Source organism: Epargyreus clarus, unplaced genomic scaffold (assembly GCF_041222505.1).
Source record: "Epargyreus clarus isolate Ecla_fem2 unplaced genomic scaffold, WU_Ecla_fem_2.2 ptg000018l, whole genome shotgun sequence".
Lineage (NCBI taxonomy): Eukaryota > Metazoa > Arthropoda > Insecta > Lepidoptera > Hesperiidae > Epargyreus > Epargyreus clarus.
The window spans coordinates 12,633,676-12,659,215 of record NW_027332226.1 but is presented as its reverse complement, the minus strand read 5'-3'; the positions used below and the strand labels follow the sequence as shown (position 1 = coordinate 12,659,215).

At 35.0% G+C, this 25,540-nt stretch overlaps 2 protein-coding genes across 2 annotated transcripts in view; one reads left to right on the top strand and one right to left on the bottom strand.

Annotated features, from left to right (window-relative positions):
- The window catches only part of LOC140749599 (ATP-binding cassette sub-family G member 1), a 52,504-nt gene extending 42,146 nt beyond the window's left edge, over positions 1-10,358 (bottom strand). Inside the window, exon 1 of the mRNA XM_073082706.1 lies at positions 9,943-10,358. Coding sequence (XP_072938807.1) covers positions 9,943-10,156 — 214 coding nt within the window. The 5' untranslated portion in view covers positions 10,157-10,358. The remainder of the gene's footprint in view (positions 1-9,942) is intronic.
- Positions 10,359-16,861: 6,503 nt separating this feature from the next.
- The window catches only part of LOC140749432 (ATP-binding cassette sub-family G member 4), a 67,477-nt gene continuing 58,798 nt past the window's right edge, over positions 16,862-25,540 (top strand). The window contains exon 1 of the mRNA XM_073082468.1: positions 16,862-17,324. Coding sequence (XP_072938569.1) covers positions 17,162-17,324 — 163 coding nt within the window. The 5' untranslated portion in view covers positions 16,862-17,161. The remainder of the gene's footprint in view (positions 17,325-25,540) is intronic.

The window sequence follows — 25,540 nt, the reverse complement described above, 5'->3', positions numbered from 1 at the left end:
CTCCAATTTTAAGTGATCCTCCAGGTTAAGTCCTTTTACTTCTAGTTTGAAGCAAGTGAAGATATATATTACTCCGTCTTCTCCGAAATCTTTGATAAAGAGCTTGCGCCAATTAACATCTCTTCAATCTATTGTTTTCTTTCAGCTGTATAATTTGTCCCACAGTCGAACCGAATGACATGTGAAAGACTCCGCCGAGAAGTAAATGTAGTTAATGCTACAAGAAAGGCTTCCTTCGTCAAATCGTTGACACTTAATGTTCATTGTACAACCTTTGCACAAGAACAAAGAAAAGCTCAAAAAGATATACACCATAAGGCTTTAGGATTCCTTAACCGCAAAACCCCAATAATAAAAGAAAATCTTTAAAATAAAGAAAAGCAAAATCCGTTTGAAATAGCCCGGTGGCATTCACCCTATCCGTAGGTAACGAAACCATTAAATGTGTCAATCCATTTGACCAAAAAACAAAATATTCTACAATGAAAACAATAGACCTTTCCCAATAAAAAATAATAATAGAACTAAAGCCATAAAAAATATAACTAAAATAAAACCGTAAAACCGCTAAATCAAATTAATATCTTTTTCCGAAATTTATTTACCGTACGTTGTCTTTCCATGATAGAGAACCGTTTTCTCACAGATGAAAAGGAACTATTTACCGTAAACGTATCTGGTAAATATGGCGAACCTACCGCATATCGCCGTGTATCATCCCGGTGATGATAATTTTTATTATAAATTTTATGATCCAAATGTCTTGGATCCGCAATGACGCTAGGATTATCGTTAGTGTCCCTAACTTTATGTACAAAATTGACCGATTCAACGTTTGTGAATGTTTGACAAACGTTAATATTCTGGGCACCTTCATCATTATTTACCCCGTATGAAAAAGGCCCCGACAATACATAACCGAAGATAGTTTCCATAGCACAAGGCAAATCATTTTTTATTTTAATAATATCCCCGAGCATAACCTCTCCTAATAAATCCGCACCGATTAATATATCAACCTCCCGACTAAGGTAAAAATATTCATCCGCAAGAGGCAAATCTTTGTAATGACTACAAATATGTTGAGGTAAATTATAATTAGGCAACTGATTAGTTATTTTATTTAAAATAGTAGCGGTAGTTACCAATAACGGTCGACGTGAAAACCGCGGTCGAATCGTTAAATTAACCCCATTTCTACCACTATCCACTGGTATGCCACTCAGTCCCGTGATTGTAGAAGCATTCGTCCTAAACCGCCTTAAACCTAATCTATTGGCACAACTCTCCGAAATAAAACTGCCTTGACTACCGTTGTCTAATAATGCACGCGCTTCTTGATATTGACCATGTTCATCCTTAATATGCACCATGGCCGTAGACAAAAGAACCGTACGATTAAACATGTTACCTTCAATCATGTTAGAAGTCAACGAAGCACCACCTTGATTCGAAACCGTAATATTTGCCCTGTTAGATCCGCTAACAGATGCAGTATATGGATTATCCTCCACCCTATCCGCGACAACATTAGAGGCATGTGCCCTACTGTTACCGGTCACAGTAGGTGTCGCCGCCGACCTTGCACTGCCCGATGCTGTCTGGTAGTGAGGTAAATCCATGTGAATAAGATGATGATGCTTAGGTGACTTACACTTAAAGCAAACCCATGAAGATTGACAGTCCGCTATCTTATGAGAGTTAAAGCATCTAAAACATAGTTTATTTTCTTTAATAAAGTCTTTCCTAAGACCCACCCTTAAAGATAAAAATTTATTACATTTGGAAAGATGATGTATTCCCTTTTTACAACATTTGCAGCCTACCTGCCTACTTTCCTGAAATGCCGCATGAGTTTTAGTAGTGCCACATGTCCGATGTGAATCACCACTTGACTCCAAAATCCTAAGTTCGTTTTCCAAAAACTTTATTAAATCCTTAAATTCCGGAAACTCCTTTCCTGTAAACCGTTCTTCAAAACCTTTTTTTAGACTATTATCTAATTTTTGAAAACTAATGTAAAATAATAAATGAGTCCACTGATCAACCGGAAAATTCATCTTTTCTAGCGCTTTCGTATTTTCTAATAATGTATTTAAAAATAATTTAATAGAACTTAAATGTTTGGTGACATGTGAAATATAAAACAAATTATAAAATAGTTTATCTGCTAACAATCTTTTATTATTATATCTATTGTTCAATAGATCCATAGCAACCGAAAAATTATCTCCCGAAATAGATAAGTGTTGCAATAAAACCTTTGGTTCACCAGCCAATGAACCTAATAAGTAATACATTTTCTCCGAATCAGATAAAGCATTATCTTCACATATCAAAGAATTAAATAAATCCATAAATGAAACAAATTCTTCTATTTTTCCCGAAAATGTAGGAATTTGTATTCGTGGTAAAACCACCCGCTTCCGCTTGTCACCATCATCCATTGACCTGAACTCCGAACCATGTTCAGTCTCCGAAGATGATATTTCTAAAAACTTCCTCTTGATATCATAATATATTCCATTATATCTTTTAAAATCGTCCGAATAATCCACATCAGAGCCTTCATCCAATTCCGATTGCAGCTCCAAAAACATCGACGTAAATTCTTCATAATTACGATCCAAATCATGATACCGTATTTTAAAATTATTTTTATCTATTTCAGATTTAGGTTCCCGCTGAGAAAGATCGTAAATAGAATCCAAATTATGGATTGCTAAATCGTATTTTAATTTATTCAACCTTTGCTTAGATTTAGGAGCCATTTCAAAAAAATGAAATAAGAAAAAATTAAATTAAATTTAAACCGATAGAACGCTGTCACAAAATTATATGTCAACCGACTTGACAAATATGAAAGCACAAAATATTACCGAATGTAAATTATAATCCGCAATAATAAAAATCCAAACCGAAATAAAACCGACCGAAATAATAGAGTAGACAACGACCATGCAGTCCACCTCCACCTGGTGTAAATGACCACACGTGCGCTGTTACTCTTGAGGACTAAGTTGGAACGCCTCGATTAAGTATATCTCCCTTACCACACCTTTTTCAAACCAAAATACAGCAGCTCCAAACACTGCTGTAATGGCAGAAATAGATGTGGCGGTGGTGCTGCCGGAGTCGAACCACGTAGAGTTCTACCACCTTCAACCGACACAACCCGAAACAGGAGAATGCTCAATACAAGCCCGACCGAAACACTAATAATAGTCCGAAAGAACGCCTAAAACCGTTGACGTTTCTTGTAGTACCCGATGTACATAAATAAAATAGTAACCGAAATAAATACGTGTATCCCTACGTAATAATTGTAGAGTACACAGTTTTTTTTAATTTGTCCAGCCGCTGTAAATACTTATAATCCGGCAAAGTATTTACAAACGACGTGGACGTGTACCGATGTCTACACTACTGTTCACCAACACACAAGAATATACTTGCGAGCACGGAAACCCGAATCCCGACTCGAAGTGACCAAAATGTAGAGTTTTAGGTCGCTGGTTTCTAATCCGATATATAATTTGGAACCCTTGTGCGCTAGAAACAATAATGTAGGTGAATATATGTATAAATACCGTAGAACTGTGCGGTGCTCCCTTCGGCGACCGATCGACCGTGATGCACACACACTCGCGACTCCAAATAGGTCCCCAGGACCCCCGTAATAAATATAAATTATATTATACGTCCCGTGACGAAATCTGAATACCGACTGTCTGTACAATGTGTGTTATGACAGAAACGTCAACCTTTTAAATTTTGAATTTACTCCTTTTATTTCTAATCAGTATTTCGACCAGTTCTAAATACTGAACATATATCAACTCTAGTTATTTTTTGTACGGGTACGCTTGTCACTTATCTTACATGGCCAAGGTAAGCATTAAGATTTTTTTAAATGTTAAAACTTTTTGTGATAGCAACTTTGGAGTTTGGACCAAGATATTTTGTTCTTAAATTTTTAAATCAAGCTTTTTCTGAAGAACAGCCATCTCTAGGCTAGGACTCATACACAAGAGCTAGGACAAGTCTTATTCTAAGTAATTTATCAATATTATGGCAGAGACCACTTAAAATCTAAATCAGTAAGTAGTAGTAGGAGTAAACAGCAAACTGCTTAGCATTGAAGTGCTACAATAAAGTAATTCAGTTATAGTAAAAGGGAAAGAAAAATAATTTCAAAGACCATACTATGTAGTATGTACTACACTTTGTAAGTCACGTACGTTATTCCACCTTCTACGTATTTGTAATTATTTCTTATTATCTAAGTATTGCACTAAATATTTACACGATACTTTGATTCTTAAGTAAATAGATATTTAGTGTCTACTAGCTGACTCGGCTAACGTTGTGTTGCCATATAAATAAAAAAATGTTAAGGGTTAACAAACCTTATCACTTAGGGGTATGAAAAATAGATAGTAACCGATTTTCAGACCTACTGAATATGCTTATAATATTTGGTGAAAATCGGTAAAGCCGTTTCGGAGGAGTACGGTAACTAACATTGTGACACGAGAATTTTATATATAAAATTAAACAAATAAGCTTAGTGATGGTCGACATCCTAACTACCGATACGATTATCAATATATTATTTTTATAAATTTTAAAAATGTTACACTACTCTAGGCACAGAATTTTACGTTCACTGTTCCAATCCAAATAAATATAACAATTTCTAACAGTTTAAATATTGGTACGTAAATTACTTTACACGTCAAGAAACGAAGGAATAAATGGAATTAAAAAAACGAAATACTTGTGTGACGTTATAATGACATTCCTTAGTAATCTTCATTAGAAATAATTCAGGTTGCACAGCAAAAACTGGCTTGCCACGAGTATTTGACCTTTGCAATGCAACCTTGTAGTTTTGTACGTATTACTCACGTTGTTACAGTTGTTGCGTTACACGTTATTGCGTTACACATAGTTACCATCAAAATACATTTCGTCGGATATGTAGTTTTTAACCGACTTCAAAAAAGGAGGAGGTTTCTCAAGTCGACCGTATATATGTTTTTTTTATGTTTGTTCGGCAATTACATCGTCGTTTATTAACCGATTTTGATGATTTTTCTTGTTGGAAAGAAGACATTTCCAAGGTGGTCCTTCGTTTATTACAAATTACACTTCGTGATATTTTTTAAGGTTCAGGTGATCCTTTTTACTCGACTGCGATAATGCTTTTCGAGCTCATGTGTATATGTAATGCACCTATCCTAAATGCCCGGATTGATTCATCATCAACCCATTATCGTTTCACTGCTGGGCACGGGTCTCCTCTCAGAATGAGAAAGATTAGGCCACAGTATAATATACATATATCCTTATACTGTGGATTAGGCCATAGTCCACAGCGCTGGCCAAGTGCATATTGGTAGACTTCACATACCTTTGAGTTTTTTTTTTTATAAATCTTAGGTACGCAGGTTTCCTCACGATGTTTTCCTTCACCGTTTTAGAAGTGAGAATTAATTTCTAATGTGCATTTAATTTCGAAAAATCAGAGGTGCGTGCCTGGGATTTGAACCTCGGACTCCTCGATCGAGAGGCCAAATTTCTTAACCACTAGGCTATAACTGCCCTTTAACTGCCTGGATAGATTATAAAATATGAATTTAGATGAATCTACCGACAAATGGTAAATTGTGGTAACATAGGATATATTTTTAAGAAGTTGAGTTGGTGAATTGGTTTTGGTCTTAAAGTTATGAAGATATTTTTCTGTGGAAATACTTTACCTAGCCAAATCTGGCCAGTATACATTTGACTACAACAGGCAATACGAATTCGATACGAAACGGTAATTTTACGATAAAAGTGTTGAAAGTAAAAAATAAAATATAATATTAAGTCGAGGTCTATACAATTATACGAAGTGTGGTGACTTTGCTTCAATACATTAATTTGTGAGCTGCTATTCACGCTGAGGAGTTCTAATTTATTTCTTAGGGTCAACAGCCCTTGTCCCTGTAGTTCCGGGACCAGAATAGGGCTACGGTATCCCCTGCCTGTCGTAAGAGGCGACTAAAAGGGGCTTCCGGGGTTGCGGGCGGCAAGAGTGGGAGCTCGAACCGCCCGGCTAGTGACCCCGGGAAGGACGGCGGTATGTGTGGTCGCATACCGTCGTGCCCACCAGACGGTGTGGCGAGCATCAAGCTCACCTGGGCAGAGCCCGATGGGGCAACGCGCTAAGAGGACTCCGGTTGCGTTCCTTTGGAGATCCCGGAGTCCTCTACGCAGCGCCGAGGACGGCCACCGGGGGGGTTTTAGTGCGGTAAGAATCCCACATAACTCCGTGCCGCTCCCACGGCATAGGGTACCTTTTGAAGGTTTCCCCCTCGTAAAAAAAAAAAAAAAAAAAAAAAAGGGTCAACAGCCCTAATCGATCTTGCGAAAATACTGGCTGAATGACACCCTATATTAATAAATATCCGAATTAGAAAAAATCTATGAGAGTGAAATTGTCAACTATGGATTTTTGGTACCCGAAACATTAGGTAGAATTTTGACTAGTTCTAGTAGGCAGATTGAATAAAAAAAAATGTCGATTTCTTGTAGGCGAAAGTTATCCTGCCTACCATAGATTAGTAAAGATTACTCGCTCCTAATAAGAAAATGTACCCAGTTTTGACAATTGAAATAGTTGCGTAAAAAAGTTTTGCCACGTCTCCGTGCTAAAATTTCCCCAAAATATTTGAAATAATTATTATTTATTATGTAAATTACGCAGTATTACTTATTTATTCGAAAATTTTCTCTAAAAATGTTTTTATTTGTCAAGAATTCAAAAAAAGAACTTACTAATAAGCCGTTTGTGGCTTCATTCAATTTCAACGCGGCGAAGTATCTTTACTAATCTATGCTGCCTGCCTAAATCCTATTTGGTCCTTCAGCTTTCTACATTATTACAACAGAGTTACCGATGCTCTGTTCTTGTTCAATGGACATTTTACACGGTATTCCAACTTACTCTTCAGTGATAGGAACACATGTGTGACCTACCTCAAATAGCTCTAACAGGAGAGCATTTTAGGGTTAACTGGCAACCTGCCTCCTACTATCAGATGGACTGTTAAATCTACAGCTAATATAAAAAGTACAAACTCGAGGATTTCAATGAACCTTTGCTTGGACTTTAACCCTAAAATTAATAAGCTGCGTTAATAATACTTGTTTTGTAATAGATCAATCTATTTATATTTATCAATATCATGCACTAAATACGTTATCAGCATAGAATGAGAAATAACAATAACGTTATCGTTCAAATCAATTCAAGTGGCGCGCTCAGTAATTTGTATTAATTAACAAACTGAATTCGTGACCTAATTTTCTAGCCTTATCTATTAAAGATGGTAGAATTTTCGTGGGTCAACCGTGGTGGAATTACCAAACTTATTTCTCTTCTATTGGAACAATAGAGGGCACTTAAGTTCGAGGTACAGTAAGGGTACACTTTGTGAGGTATTCCAAATTAGCCATCAAGTGTATGTCATCACGTAAAACACCTATTCTGCTACAATTTCATTGATAAAGTTAATACTTTATATTTATAAAGTTGATACTTTATATTTTTACGTAACGGTTATTCCAAAGTACGTTATATTAATTAAGAATTAATTACTTCGGTAGCCGTGTTTACATTGTCACAAGGACGTACAAAAGTAAAAAAAATTCGCCGTTAATTAATTTACAGATTAAAAAAAAATGTTACGCTGGAACCAGACTTGTACGTATGTCGTATTTGCTAATACAAGCGATGTGTGGAGAACATAATTTATACGTATATTTTTCATTCGGTTCCCACTATACGACATTTTATTTTGTAATTACTTATAATCTATTTAAATTCCACACAAAATTTGGTAAGTTAATGCCTCGGTATCACAGATAGGTATTTTCCGATTTTGGTTACCATAAAAATTTAACCATTTACTCGTAAGAAAAATATAATAAAATACTGTCTATTAATTATGCGGCAAATACAGCGATAATTCGACACTAATTCAAAACGCCATGTCTGTCTCCACTATAATAAATTCGTAGGCGGATGTGAATTTAAAACATAATTTACTATTTAAATTAAATTCTTAAGGAGTGAACTATGAATATAATATATTAAGACAAATAAATAATATTGCAGCTATATATCATATCATATCTCTAATTACTAAGCTCAAGTTATTGTAACCTGTTTTTGAATGTTGGCCTAATAAATAGGACGCGATGTTTTTTGTCGTTATAAAGTTGTATAAACGCAAAAAACCGTGAATAACGTTTTAATTAGAATAATAACAAAAAAGCGTACGTTCTTCTCCAGAGTGGATCCATGTCTACTTACAACTGAGGTAGGCATACTCGTCGAAGCCTACAAACTAGAAGTAACTCTACGGACTGCGTAAACGTTTGGTGACCACCAATCCAGAAATACTGATAAGCAATCAACAAATCTTGCTCAGATGTTTCAATATTTTATTGATATACTAGTCGACCCGGCACACGTATTGCCATATAAATAAAAAAAATAAGGGTGACTTATCACTTAGGGGTATGAAAAATAGATAGTAGCCGATTCTCAGACCCACTGAATATGCATATAAAATTTGGTGAAAAACGGTGAAGCCGTTTCGGAGGAGTACGGTAACTAACATTGTGACACGAGAATTATATATATAAGATAAAAATCAGATTAGCCAAGAAGCTGTTGAATGTGGTAAAACCCCCTTTGGTTCGACTCCGGCTGCAGTACCGCTACACCTATTTCTGCCTAATAACAGCAGTCTTAAGCGCTGTTGTTTTCTGGCTTGAAGCATTTGGTACGGGAGACTTTTCTAAGGTATACCAGCTTATCGTCAGGCGTAGCGGCGCATCTCTGACCAACCTCAGGAAGGAATCTCATCTTGTCTGAAGTGGATTATAGATGTCCATGGGCGACAGCAGCCACTTAATTTCAGATGGACTACATGCTCGTTGACAATATCAAACGAGTTACTCGTAGCTAGCTAAATAGGAATACCTACTCGTATATTTCTTATATTAGGCATATACTATGTATAAAAAAAAAGATAATAGTAATAAATAAATATTTAGTTACGTCATAGGGCGATACAAATGCCAGTTACTAAATTAATGTTTTGCTTTCCAAAGAGCGAAATATGCCTACTATAGATATTGTCAAATTTCGATCTTTAGTAGATATGTTGGAAAGTAATGGAAAGATTGATTACAATTTATAAAGGGTGATAATCTCTGGAGGCTTGCTAAATTATCTCTACTCTTGTACCATAGTGAAGCTGTTATAAATGAATTACTTAAATAATTTGATTTACGTGAGTGCATTAGATAAAGAAGTAAACAACACATAATTATTTATAACCTTTATGTACTTACTTATTTCATTGTGACTGTACTGTTTGTGTTTCACCTTATGTTAAAGAATCGGCTCACTGCTGTACACACCGCACGCACATCCATCCGTTGTTCGCGGCGTGTACACGTGAGACGACAGAACCTTCATATTACTTCTCATACACTACAGTGACAAACTGTACAAAAACATACCCATTACTCCTACTAATGGGATTAAGTCAGTTTGCAGAATAAGAAGGGTTGTGGTCACACTAATTGTTGGTTGTTAGAATTAACAGTTTAGGGGTTGAACATTCTTTGCAATGATTTCCATCGCCTTCAAACGCAACTAATTGCAAATGTAACTTTGAGAATAAATGTGCGTGACTTTATTAAACTAACTAAAGTAGACTTTGAACAAACTGACCTCTAGTGTTGGTCCGACATTCATAAAAAAACACAAGACACTTCAGTACTTAATTAAACAAGAGAATAATTATATATATATATATAATTATATATATATATATAATAATATATATATAGGTATATTTTTAATTAGCTTACCTTTATTGATACCAAGTTTGACGGTACACGTGACATTAGTAAACTGTATGTCTACAGGGTCTCTGGTAGGGACCCTAGCGAGCCCTGCGCCGGGGGGTGGGACCTCCTGCGACGGACCCTCAACAGCTAAGGATACCGCCGTTTCACTGTTCGAATCATCAGGTTTGTAAACCACACTGTCTTTTTGCACAATCTCCGCTCCCGCGAGCATCATTTTTGTAACTAATTAAGTTGTAAATATTATTAAGAATTTAAATTACGCGCCTTTATCGCGATCGATGGCGCGGCGATGCGCACGCGCTTACAATTCGAACTGCGGGCGCCGACTGGCGCGAATCAAACCTTTTGTTCGTCGAGTTCGTTCGTAAATTGCAACGCGTCTTAACCGTACTTTAATTTGTAAATATGTGTTGAGGCGATATGATTGCAAGCGATATGAGAGCGCAGACAATGCGCTTTATTTAAAGCGACGTAACACAAACGTCACTGAGACAAAGGGCCTTACGTGAATCCTTTTGTTTACAAACTTTCTTGCCTATAGGTACCTACCTATTATTTATCTCTAAAAATATCGTTGTCGTTACCAAATTATTTATTGGATATATTAGGGAATTACCTACGCCGTAGCAAAATGTGTTCAGTCACGTCCTAGGGTTATAACTTTCATAAGTCAATGGCTTTTATTCTTATAAAAACAATTGGTAACAAAACAAATAATAATATACCCACCTGTTATAATCTACAGCAATAATACCATATTTAGGAACTAAAATAACGTAGTATCTAAATAAACACATATAAAACTATTTTTATTGACACTATTAGTCATTTAAAAGAATAGTAACTTGAGAACATATCTCCAGTAGGTACAATGATCTCCAGTAGAAAAGCCGTAATTAGCCTATTATGTATAATAATATGTACCTATTTCAGGGAAATGGTAATAAAATTATGGGCCATTGGGGTGGTCTTAGAAGGTGATTCAAAGATTTATAAATTAAAAGGGGCTACAGTTACTGTGGCGCATGAGCACGTGTCGGTCCCGTCAGGTCCATCTTTTAAGGGTTGTAATTTATGTAGCCTAATTCCAAGCAGGAGTGTGATTACCTTGTTGCAATAGACATTTCAAGTAGGGTGGTGAAGTGACTGCGATGTTCTAAGAAATTGTTTAAATATTACTAATTATTTATACTCTTTGTGATTTAAATATTATAACTATATATTCGTACCTTGCGACATCTACACAACATACGTGAAACTTTTTGAAATCAATGTAACGAACCGATCAAGCCATGTATTTTGTTTTCAAACTACATAGTAGATGGCGCTGCATTGCTACATAATTACACCTATTCTGTTCACTTTAGTGTTATATTAGTCTACTAGAGGTCGCTAGAAGTAGTGTTTTTGAATAATGTTTCAAGTTTTAACGTTGTTTTCATGGGAATGATTGGATTACAAATAAATTTGTTTTAAAGTTGGCAGACACTAGGCCATCAAGCGAGTTGCAAGTCTTTTTAGCGTTGTTTAAAAAAATATTCATGTTAATAAATAATAATCAATATGGTCCATAGATCAAACAAAAACTAAAGTAAAAATGTAGAGTTAGATACGTACTATGTCTGGGGTTTTAGTAGCTTGTAAAAAGGTAAAACTGATATACATTTATTTATTAATCGTGTTTTAATGGTCCGAGTTTTAATGAAGCTTAAAATTGTTGGTTCGCGATTAAAGGAAAAATAAGTTAAAAGGATTTATTGTATGATTCAAACATGTATTTTCTGTTATCCTTTTATACTTTTATCTCTCAATATAAAATATGTTGAGCATGCAAGAATAAAACACAATAATACGATATTTCTTGTATATCAGTGTTTTTCCACATATAGGTTGCGACCCCCTGGGATTGTCAAAATTCTTTATGAGGTTTGGGGATCGCAAATCCTGCGGGTAGGATAGCAAACATAATACGATTAAAGAAAATAGTTCGCTTAACATTATTTAACCGATACCTAATTATTATGAAATAAAATAAAATTATACTTTTAATGTAACAAAATACAGGTTAGAAACTCAGGTAGAAATCTAATCTTATTTGGGGATGATTATCCATGGGCGGCAGTAGTCACTGATCATGGTGCTCGTCTACTATTCCTATATTATAAAAAACCCTTAAGCGTATTACGTATGGTGAACGCTTCACCTCGCGGATTATCAACGCTTAATAATAATTAAATGTAGATCACGTGGCGAAACACTGCAATTTTAACATTGACCTCTGACACGTGCGCAGTCGCAGTTCACATAGGTATATCTGTGTGTAAGCGTGTATTGGGAGGTATAGATAAATTACGGTTAAATAAAACATGACCGAATATTATCATCCTATTATTACGCTAGTGCTCTGTACGGATCTCTTCGGATTGAAATGGGTATAGATGTCCACCTCGCTGGCCGAGTGTGCATTGGTAGACTTCGTCCACCTATGTGAAGTTTTAAAATTTTCAGATGTATAGGTCTTTTGGCGTCTTTAATACAAACATAACTTATTATTAATTGATCAATGTATTATTTTGAAGCTTATATTGTTTTTACCCGACTGCCAAGGAAGGGTTATGTTTTTCGCGCGTATCTTGTATGTTTGTCTTTCTTTATTTGATCCGATCCAACAAACGGCTGGATGAATTTCAACAGTTAAGGTGTCATTACATTTGTCTCTATGACCCGAGTGTCCTTAGATAGGTGTTAGTAAAAAAAAGTCAAAATGGCGGATTTTTGGCGCGATATAGTAACACATTTAAAAAAAAAAGTTAACCGAACCTATCGAGTAGGGTATCAAATGAAAGGAAATTAAACGGAGATTATAAAAACATATTTGTATATATATAAAACAGCAAGGTGACTGACTGACCGACTAACTAAATGACTTTTTCATTTTTCAGAAATCAACGTAAAGCCTAAACCAAGGACCTTACAGTTCTGAAATTTTGCACATAGGTTCCCTATATAGCGTGAATAAGTACTAAGAAAGGCCTTTTGGAAATTCTACCCTTAAGAGGGTAAAATACGGGAAAACAGTTTTTTTGAAATCCTTTAATTTTGAAGCAACTACTATAAAATTTTGTATTTGGCTTTCTGGATAGGAACAAGGACGCACTTATTTATCCCCCTCCGAAAAATCAACCCCGTAGAGGGTAAAATAAGGGTTAAAAGTTCATTTGAACAATCGTCAATTTTGAAGCGAACACTATGGAATTTTGTATCAGGCTTGTTAGATAAAAATAATGAAATTCTACCTCTAACGAGGTAAAATAATGACCAAAAGTTTGATTTACTGAAGTTATATATTTTATAGACCGTAAATGGTGGATTTTTTCGCGAAATAGTAACACGTTTTAAAAAAAGCTAACCAAACCTATCGAGTAGGGTGTCAAAACAAAGGAATTTAAGAGCAGATTACACATACATTATATAATATATCTTATATATAAAATTCTCGTGTTAGTTACCGTACTCCTCCGAAACTGCTTCACCGATTTTCATCAAATTTTATATACATATTCAGTAGGTCTGGGAATCGGCCACTATCTATTTTTTTTAACCCTAAGTGATAAGGGTTGTTCACTTTTAACATTTTTTTATTTATATGGCAACGCAACGTTTGCCGGGTTAACTAGTACATATACACTCGTATATACACATCGAGATGACTGTCTGACTAAATGAGTGAGTTGCTGTGCCAGAGATCAACGCAAAGGGAAACCGCTGCACTTAAGCGTGCTGGAATTTTACACATAGGTTCTTTATATAGCATAAATGAGCACGACGAGGATAAAATAGGATAATATTGTTTGAACATCTTTTGTTTTTGAAGCAGACACCTACTATAAAACTTTGTATTTGGCTTTCTGGATAAAATTAATTAAATGCCTATTTCACTGCTTTTGGAAATTCTACTTCAGCCTTTTTGGTGCAGTCGGGTTTTTGATTTTTTAAATTAATTATTACTAACGCTTTGCGTCCCCCCGCGACTCTTGAGAGCCGCACTTTGAAAAATACTGCGCTATAACTGGTTGTGTTTTATCCTCTTATTTAGTGTTGCTAAGTGTATTTTACTTCTTGCGAAATCTACGTAAAAAAATCGCACTGCCTCATATCTGACTTCACGTCATTTAAAACTGGATATTTTGAAACGCAATCATAAAGTTTATATGGATATTCTGAAAACAACGAGTTTTCGTTTTCTTTAATCCATGCGCGTCATGCGAGATACTCGTATGTTCAATAATATTTGTGCATTAATATTTTGGCTGTTTTTCGTTTATTCTATCTACTTCTTTTTTGTTCACGAGGGGGAAACCTTCAAAAGATACCCGATGCCGTGGGAGCGACACAGAGTTATATGGAACTCTTACCACACTAAAATCTCCCCGGTGGCCATCCTTGGCGCTGCGTAGAGGACTCCGAGATATCCAAAGGAACTCAACCGGAGTCCTCTCAGCACGTTGTCCCGTCGGACTCCGCTCAGGTGAGCTTGAGGATCGCCACACCGTCTTGTGTGTGACGGTATGCGAACACACATACCGATGTCCTTCCCGGGGTCGTTGGCCGGGCGGTTCGAACTGCCACTCTTGCCACCCGCGACCCCAGAAGCCCCCTTTTAGTCGCCTCTTACGACAGGCAGGGGATACCGTAGCCCTATTCTTGTCCCGGAACTACAGGGACATCGTTTATTAGGATAAACATTACGCTCCGCAGTAGTCTGCGGAGGGTAATGTTTTTGGAGAGTATGTATGTCCAGCCCAAACGGATTGACGGATTTTTACTTTTTTAAGCTAACTAGTTACAACCGTTTTTTCATCTGGCATAAATTGGCTGGTGAGCCTGGGTTGGTTACCTGTGTTATTTGGCGAGGTGGGTGTCATTAGTAGTCGGTAGTAATTTGTCACTGCCGCTTAGGGCATTAGGAAATAACTCCAAATAGCATCAGAGCCTATCTTGAGGGCATAAAAGATGGGTTACTGCCACTGATTATTAAATGAATGTTTATAATGTTTTGATTTTAATCAACACATGAGAGTTTCCAATTCTGAAATTGAAGTGAAGTTCTCCTAAATACATATTTTTGAGAAACTTGCATACTCCATAACTTACTTAAATATGAAAATTAGGTTTTTTTTATAACATAGGAGCAGCAAACGGGCATGCAGTCCATCTGATGGTAAGTGGCTACTGCCGCCCATGGACATCTGTAATCAACCCCAGAGAGGATTACCTATCTGAGGTCGGCCACAAATGCGCCGCTACCCCTGAGGACTAACCTGGAACGCCTCGAAAAAGTATGTCTCCCTTACCATACCCTTCAAAACGGAACACAGCAGCGCCTAACACTGCTGTTATTAGGCAGAAATAGGTGTGGCGGTGGTGCCGCCGGAGTCGAACCACAAAGGGTTCTACCACCTTCAAAGGTAATGCAATAAAAGTTTATATATATTTATAAAGAACTTGAACAGATAGGTAGGTACATACATGTAATTACAACAAAACTATAAGTGCTTCTCGTCATATTGTAAGGGTTGGCGGGTAAGCCAAGGCAAAACAAGAAATATGTAGGTACCTAAGTTTAAATTGTTTGTATATGTTGGTTATTAAAATATTTCTTGACTGCGAGTAATCTACTCTTTAAAATTAGTTTTAGAAAATCTGTTCTATTTTTATATTTGACCTTTGAAGATAATATTGTTATGCGGTATAGAGTTATGGTTGTAAATACTTGTAGTTACTAAAAATAAAACAGTAAGTACCTATTTGGGGGAATCCAATTCCGGTCTTTCGGGCTCGAGATGTCGTATGTGCATTCCGCACGCTCATCTCATGAGGAATATCACTGAGAGAGGCCCCTCCGTCTTGGGACGTGGCTGGCGTTAACATTAGCGCCGGCCGACGTTGCCTCGCGACTCAGCATCGAGCGTCCAGACGAACGCCGCGGAGTTTTAGTTGGTAAGAGTCCGAAATATCCCTTTCGTTCCTCCGGGCGGAAGGGAATCCATGAGGATTTCTCCGAGTTAAAAAAAAAAACAGTAAGTACCTACTATAGTCGTCGTCATCAACCCATTTTGTCTTTATGATGATCACGGGTCCTCTCAACTCTTATTTATAAGTGAAAAATTGGTTGAAAAACCTAAGTTAAGATAATAGTGCAACGCGTTTTCCATGTGCGAGTTGCTAGACTCTAAATATTAAAAACCGTCTATCTATTTGGGCTACAAGGCGGGCCATCCATACACCTATGCTCGAAGAACATTACCCTCCGCAGTCCGGTAAAACCCTGCAACTAAAATAAGAAAACAATAAATGAAGAACGACGAGTAATATTTATTTTATTATGTGGTTACTTCACCATAATGTTTGTGAGACCACAAATGATACTTTGTGATGGAAAATCCACCGCACAATTTTATTTTCCGGCAAGGTGAAATACCTAATATATATTTATCTTCTACGTATTATAAACTGGGTGGGTATATTTTGCAGAGTACGTAGATGCCCAAATCTGTAACTACTTAGGTATACAGTGTAGCTATAAAAGTTTAAAAGGACCTATGAGGCCAATTTTGAAAAAATAAAACTTTGCCATAGTCTTTGCCTACCTGTTAGTAGGTGTCAAATTTGACTGATGCTGCGGACGACAAGTTTAAGGGGCGGCAAGATCATATTAAGAAGACCATTTTCGTCAACAATTGCGGAAACGAATACATTGTATAAAATGTCACAGAAGATTTTTTTACCGACCTAAAATTCAAAGAGAACCAACATTGATGACTTAATTCCACGCCTGAAAATTATTGCGTGTGTTTCTACGACGCACGGCTACGCGTATATACGCTTACGATTACGCTTCATACCCGCTCAGCATTCGCTGATCGCTGTGGAAGTCAGTCAGCGGCCGACGCCGAACTGCCGCGCACACTGAAGCCCTTATCGCGCGATGTAGTTTCAAATCCGAACGCAACAACTTTTGCTGGCTGTTTATACCACTCGCATTAAAAAGAACTGTGTCATTCCAGTTGAAATTCGAAACTGAAATTTTAGACCGTGTTCAGAAACAATTGTTTAGTGAATAAAATTGTATTGAAAAAAATCGCGATTGCTTTTTTTAAACAGTCGGTAACTGATAATGACAAATTGAATTTGATTAAACTGTGTAAATTTGTGTCAAATGGCGAACGCATTAGCAATATTGCAAGGTTTGGGGCAGAAGGTGAAAAGGAGAGAGCACAATGAGTGCAGAACGCTCCAGATTAACATGCCCCAGCCGAAGTCGGTGGACATCGAGTTCAAAGACATAAACTTGACTATCACTGAAGGAATAACAAAACGAAGTAAGTATTCTTAATAACTATTCGTAACCGTACTTACTTTTTTTAAACTACTTATAAAGTAGGGGATACTGTATACAATAGAATCATTGTATCTAAGGTGATCATTAGGTTCAAATTAAATTAGGTTAGAGGTTTTCAAAATTTAAGGTACTACACTGCCGTATAGAAAACACCTTTAATGATAATTGTCTTTATTATATTAATAAATAAAATACAATTTGTCCATTCAGCACTTTTTTTTGAAACAAATGGGTATTATATAAATTTAATAATCACGAACATATATTATGAAATATTTTCCTCTTTAAAAATTACTTATTGTTAATCGTCTGTTACTTTCGTCCTTAGGGTCAGGACAAAGGAAATGTGCCGTAAACACACTAAAGTAATTACACAGGTGTAGGCATTTACATTAACTGATGAATGAAATGAAAACCCATTACGAACACATTACATATTTAATATACCTAATGATAAGAAAGAAGTAATTGCCATTCCATCACTTTAAAAAGTACCTATTGTTAGCGATATCAAATTTACTGAATATGAATATTTATGTATATAGAAACTTTTTCAAAAAGTTCATAATAAAACACTCACAATGTATTACAAATGTATTACCAAGATGTTAAATTTTTGTCTTAGAATTTGATAATAAATATAAAATTTTGTAATAATATAGTTTTATAATATAACTATAAAATTAAAATATAAATTTAAATCGAGCGTATCGGTATCAGCAACGTAACAATTAAAATTATAAATAAATTAAATTTCTAAATGAAAGGACAAAGTAATTATTCCTAAGTTCTCGTCTTTAACGCAGTCTTCTTCGATCACAGTTTAGTGATCGAAGGCAGTCTTACATTAGAAAGCAGGCTGAACATTAGAATACCTATATCACATAAAAATATCTCGAACGAAACATAGATTTTTATGTTTTATTATGGTCGTTTCGTGTGACATGAGGCCACTGCAGCGTTATCGGGTAGCTTGACTCAGAATTTAAAAAAATTGAATCGTCTGTGAATTAAAAAAAAATTAAGCAACCTTGCGTTGCAAGGCAGTTATTTACCGATACCTACATAAAAAATTGATATAATTAACTTTCTATACACCGTAATTTAGACCTAAAAACCGGTTGAATCTCGTTAAAGCTTAACGACTGGTCTGAAAGTCCTGAAAGTGGCCCTGTTTACCTTTAAAAAGCCCACATTTTGTTCTAAAAACCGGACGAAACTTCTAATATTTTTCGTAGCTTGCGAGGCCTTCCGATGACCTCCAGAGGTACAAGATAAAACATTACATAATATCATTTAACTAGTGATTTTTTATATGATTTTTGATATTTAGTTGTTTAACATCGTTTTCTATATAAATAACGCTTTAAGTTTATTCGATTGGCGACTGGTAATAATCATATCAGCGATGAACTCTGTGCAAATATAGGTAATAGATACTAATGAAGTACAAATGCTCATGAATCCACAGGAAAAATGTGAATTGATTAAATACTGCAATGATTCATTCCCTGATTTCCGTCAGTGAGTAACTTTTGCATGGTGTAATATTATTAGCACAATTATGCACTTTATAATAATGCATGCAATTAGAGGTACCTACATAGGTATAAGTGGTAGGTTTTGTTTGATGCAGAGATGTGCATTTTTTAATAAAATTATATTTCTTTGCCATTCGGCTGCGTTAATTATCTATTTCTGACACAGCGGCAGCCGCAGTGTTATGCTCTGTTGTGTTCTTTTATATTGATTCACAAGGCACATTGTTTCTTGTTTTATTGAAGGGATATCATTGTCTTCATCAGGTTGATTAGAGCATCATACTGCGATTTGATACGACTCATATCTTGGCGACAACTCTACGTATTTTTTTTTGGGTCCTTGCATAAAAATAGAAGTAATTTCTTATATTGTTGTTCGATTCAATTGTAAACAATAAATACTACAACTTTGTGTAAAATACCATAAACCGAACTGTGTTCGGATCAACTTGGTTAACAGAAGTAGCGACGTATCTGGGAACGATCTCAGGCAGAGTCCCAGGCTTGTTTTCGGTTTCGGTTATATTAGACACGCTGTTTACATCGTTATCCAACTAAATATATTGAGCGCCGACTTCACAAATATGTACTAAACCAACATTTATTTCAATTATTTTTTACTTTGTAGTGACATAGAAGTCGGTTGTATTTTTTGTTAAAATTTTTTTTTAGCCCACGGAACGATTAAGCTCCAAAAAAATCAGGTTCTCAGCATTACAACTGAGCATTTTCCTTATGTTACCTGTTTTGGAGCGGTAATTTAACAACATTTAATAAATATATCATATGCGTATGTAATCTTTGAAATTTTGTGAATGCCAGCTGAATTACATATGATACGACCATCTTAGTGCTCAGGTTTTTACCCGGTCGTTGGGAAGAAATAGGGTTTAAACCCGAAAATGGGTTTTTATTCGGGTATTTATTATTTTCATGCATTTTTTTTTCGTAATTATTACTTTGATGATGATACTGTACTAAATATGCACTGTAAAAAGACATTTACAGCACTAAAATACTATTTTATCACGCAATTATAGAAGCAGGTTTAAGTAAGAAACCAATTAGCCTATGCTTTTGATGCAAATTTCAAATAATATCCACGTCCCGTTGTCATTCAGTCAGAAAGTCATGTCAGAATATAATATGCTCTGATATGAAAAAATGACACTTTGGTATTTTAAAATTAACCTTAACTGTCGAAATATTTAACCAGATCCGAATGTTTTAAAAAGATTTACAAATATACAAAATATGCGCGAAAAATATAACCCTTCTGTGGCAGTCGGGTAAAAAAGTAGATAAAACCTCAAAAATATAACATTAAAAAATGTAAAAACGTTGAAAATACCGTAGAAACTTCTAGTATATCTATTCAATAAATATTTGAACTGAATAAATATTTTAAAAACTGTCCAAAGATTTTATCATTTTTAAATACCCAAATTTACCCTGTGGGAGGGTATAAACGGGTCTTTATCGGGTTTAAACCCAGTACTGGATTTAAACCAGGTGTTTTGCCCATCTCTAGGTAGAATATCTGTTCTCTATGGAATTGGTTACACATGCCTGTGAGCAACAAAGGACGAATGGATTTCAATCGAAAAAATAAGCTACACATGAGAAATCTCTACTTACCTCATAATAATGAGGTGGTAGAACCCTTTGTGGTTCGACTCCGGCGGCACCACCGCCACACCTACATAATTCTGCCTAATAACAGAAGTGTTAAGCACTGCTGTGTTCTAGTTTGAAGGGTGGTATGGAAGACATACTTTTCCGAGGCAATCCAGGTAAGTCCTCAGCATCTGTGGTCGACCTCAGCTGCTACTCCTGTATTATACCAAAAGTATAACATAATAATGTAACTCCAAGGAATATGTATAATAAATGTATGTGTAAAGTTTACTAATCTAATGTTGCTCTAAGGCCCAGAAACATTCTGGTTCTAAAACGCGAGACCCTTGCCCAGCAGCAGGATAGTAAAGTGTTAATGATTTTGGAGCCATATCAAATTTGCCTGCATAAAAAAACTCTGCACATTTTATATTACTTACAAAAGATATAATATAAAAGTAGCTCAATTGACCAATCCTTTAGTTTTGCGTAGTCGCATTTTACAAAAACATTTGACGTCATTCCAATTAACTTCACCTGAATCATTAATTTATCGTAATTATATACAACATTCTTTGCCAGACATTACGTTTATTGAGTCGAACCATTCGGTTGTAAAAATTCACGCTAATAATAATTGTATCGTTGGTTTAGCAACATGCAGTAAGGCTGTAATACTAGTCATTGTACTATATATCATAGATCTTTTAAACGGTTTGAAAACTTTAGATCCGAGTCAAATTCAAATTCAAATTCAAATCTCATTTATTCAAAATTGATTCATATAGAATACTTTTTGAAAGTCAACAAACTACCACCGCTTCGGAAGGTATTTCGCTATGGAGAAGAAGCGGCGCAAGAAACTCCATACGTGTGCATATTTGCATCTTTTAAAGAGTAAATAATATACAATTTTACATAGTGGTACATATAATTATTTTTTGATGTTGGAGCTGGAGTTGTCATACCATACGGATTTATCATTTAAGTACTGATTTACATTATAATAAGCTTTTTTACATAAAGTTAATTTTATAGTAGATTTAAACCTTTTCTCGGATAGATCGATAATGTCTTTTGGTATTTTATTGTAGAAACGAATACAGTTCCCCATAAAAGAATTACACACCTTGCTTAATCTAAATTGAGGTATGGCCAATTTATCTTTATTTCTAGTATTATGACTGTGCCTATTATAATTTTTTTCCAAAGAAGAATAATTTTTGCGAGCATATAAGATATTTTCATAAATATATTGACTAGGCACTGTCAAAATATTTATAGATTTAAACAGTTCTCGTAAGGACTCACGGGGGCGAAGACTATAAATGGCTCAAATTGCACGTTTTTGAAGTATAAAAATGACATCTATGCTAGCAGCGTTACCCCACAGCAGAATACCGTAAGACATAATGCTATGAAAATAACTAAAGTAAACAAGCCTAGCGGTTGGTATATCGGTAAGATGTCTTATTTTCTTTACCGCATAGGCTGCCGAACTAAGTCTACTACATAACTTTGCTATCTGAGGGCTCCATTGTAGTTTAGAATCTAAATTTATCCCTAAGAAAACTGTTTCATCTACAAATTCTAAGTGATCATTGTTAAGGGTAACATTCATCGTCAGCTTTTTAACATTAGGCAGAGCAAATCGGACACATTTAGTCTTTTTATTATTTAATACAAGATTGTTTGCGCTAAACCAGTTGTGAATTATGTCAAGTGCTTTATTGACAGCGCTCACGTCGTTAGATTGTCTTTTAACTTTAAATATTAAGGAAGTATCGTCAGCAAACAACACAACCTTTGATAAGTCCTGCATTACATACGGTAGATCATTAATGTATACCAAAAACAAGAATGGCCCCAAAATAGAGCCTTGTGGGACGCCTACTTTAACACCAGAACCTAACGATTTGTGTCCCTTAACCTGAACTCGTTGTACTCTATTATCTAGATAAGACCTAAGCAGTTTTAGAGACGTACCGCGTATACCATAATATTCCAACTTTAACAAGAGAGTTTTATGTTCTACACAATCAAAGTTGACTGTTAACCCCCTTTTTTTTCTTTCTGAGGGGGAAACCTTCAAAAGGTTACCTTTTACACATACAGTCGTCCTTCTCGGAGCTGCTGGCTGGACGGTTCGTGCTCCCACTTTTGTCGCCCACGACATCAAGGGCCCCTTTTAATTTCCTCTTATGACAGACAGAAGATAGCGATATACTGTATCACTATTTTGTAACTTGGGACACTGAGCCATATCTACTTCCACCAATCCGCAAAGGAGCAGCATAGTGGAGTACGCTTCATGTTTTATTAGAAGACTGCACACAATATTACAAGTATAAAATTATGCATATACATTAACTATGTACATAATTCATAATATACTTTGATTTAATGCACTTACACCTTATATATACTCTCATCACCCAAGGTTGACTCGCATAGAATACGATAATACCGTTAATAATGCGTTAAGTTTTTTTCAACATTTAATATAAAACCTTTATAATGTTTATTTGAAGACAGATACAAAATACAAAGCATACATAAAATATACATATTTTAAACATTTTATGAATTTCTTTGTTTAATAAATTAAATGACGCATTTTAATATTCACCTTGATATATTAGAGCAAAACATCGCTCGTCGCGAAATCCGTTTTTGATGTACATAAATATGTTGTTATCGCAATTCAATATGTTTAATATGATGATATCATCATTCCCATATGTATTATACTGGAATTATAATAAATCAATCATATCGTCCGTCGTTATAAATATGTATGTTAGTTTAAAATGTAATGATTTCAGACCGGTACACCGCTATCTACAATTTTAATTACAAGTAATTAATTCGCCATAAGGGAAATATTATGGCAACTATAGATCAAGGAAAAATATATCATTTTTAAGTATTACCAGTTTAAAGCTAACGTAGCTTAGCAGAGCTAAAGTTTAAATAATATTATTAATAAATTCATTGTTACGTTGATATTTAAATTAAGTTTTACCAAATAATCGCGTTCCTAAAGTACATATACTAAAAAGAAGTACGAATTAAAATTCATTGAACAATTATGTTAATTAAACATAACATAACAGAAGATATTGCCGATGTAGTATTATTTTTGTTCATACAAAGAAAATGATTAAAATGCGAATATAATTTTGAGGTTTCTACAATATATAAACCGTAACTCTTTGTGCTGAGGAAAGCATATCGAAAGGGCTTTGGCCTTCTGCTGTGACGTCATCGTTGATGGTAATGACCGCGAAGAAAAATATTTTGTTGAATGATCGACTATAAACAAAATGAATAATTCGTAACCATTGACCTTACAAATAGCTTGGTCTTTATGTTAATTCTTTCAAATTCAGCTACCATAATAATATGTTTTGGACACATCTCACAAAGTATTCGATGAATGAACATAAATTAATATGTATTGTATATCACATTAATTAATATAAAAATATTATAAGACTGGGTCACCCTCTTAAGCTAATATAAATTATCCTTAAATGCATTGTAAATAGTCATAAATGTTCATTTTTGCATTTACGTAAACGGAAAGAATTCTACGTTTTTTGTAATAAAAAGGTAGCAACTGAGCTTTCATTTGCCTCGACGACACTAGCCACTGCCGCCTATGTACATGACGACATCAGTAACAAATCCAGATAGGATTAGAGTCCTATCTGGGCTACAAAGGCACACCTTTGAGGACTAACGTCCGTTATTAATAATCAATCTATTCAACTTTAATTTTCCAGAGATAGCTAATGATTTGTAGTAGGTAGTAGATACGCAGAAATTGGTAATGACGAACGTAAGGAGCATAAGTGTCTTCTGTCTGTGACAACACACAGCTTTCAAATCAGAAAATATAAGCCCTTGACAGTACTGTAATAGCGTCGAAATAGGTATGGCTGCCTCCAAAATTGAACTACGAAGGAAATCTACATATAAGTACATATGCCACTCACATGAGCATGCTAGAGATACTACTGAAACGATTACTTAATTTAAAACAGATTGGCCAGAAACTATTATTATAATTATGTTATCTTGAGGTCAGCGACATACTGACACACTTTCAAATTATTAAGGGTCAAAGACAGCTTCAAAGTATGTGTTTTTATTGAATTTTACATAATTTAAATTAATTGTATTTTTTGTTCACTTAAGTTTTGAGAATTTATTTCTTCCTTTATATAATTTTACTTAGCCTTATAGGTTTTTTAGTGAGTAAGAGAATACACATGTTATGTAAATTTATTAAATGACTATTTAATTAAATACAAGACATTAAAAAAGAAATATAAATTTTAACGTACCGTATTTATGCACTAAATGATTTTAAACATACGAGTACACGATCTTAATATGAAACATAAATCACATGTCATTGTACATGGTATAATAATCTCCATAAATTCCGTTTGACATGCAGAGTTCCGGGTTCGATCTCTGGCCAGACAGATATCGAAATGATGAACTTATACCTGTCATGGGTCTCGGTGTTTGTATAATGTATATTCATCCCCGATACATGGAATCCTAATGTGGGGCTGTGAGTGTAGAAAGCTTCAACCGATTCCAAATTACATTACCTACAGTATAGTTATTGAATATTTTCTATATTAAGCTATTGCATAGCTTTTATCGCGGGCTTTGAGCGCGGCGACCGAATCGAGAAATTCCGTTACGAAAATTAATAACACCTTTGTTGGATATCAAGTCTCCAGGCAACCGAGTTGTTGACTGTCAATAGAAAAATATGGATATAATTGAATAAAGTATTATTTCACATTCCTTATTATTTTATTTGATAACCTTAATTCGTCAACTTGAACACAGATGGCAGTAATACACATTTTTTTATAATCCTTGCGGAAATCTTAAAATTGCGTGAAGTATATTTTATATTCCCATTATAAAATTCAAAATTATATTACCACATTATCCAAATAATATGTTTTATCAACATAAGCTATGTTGAATTCTGGATTAATAAAATAAC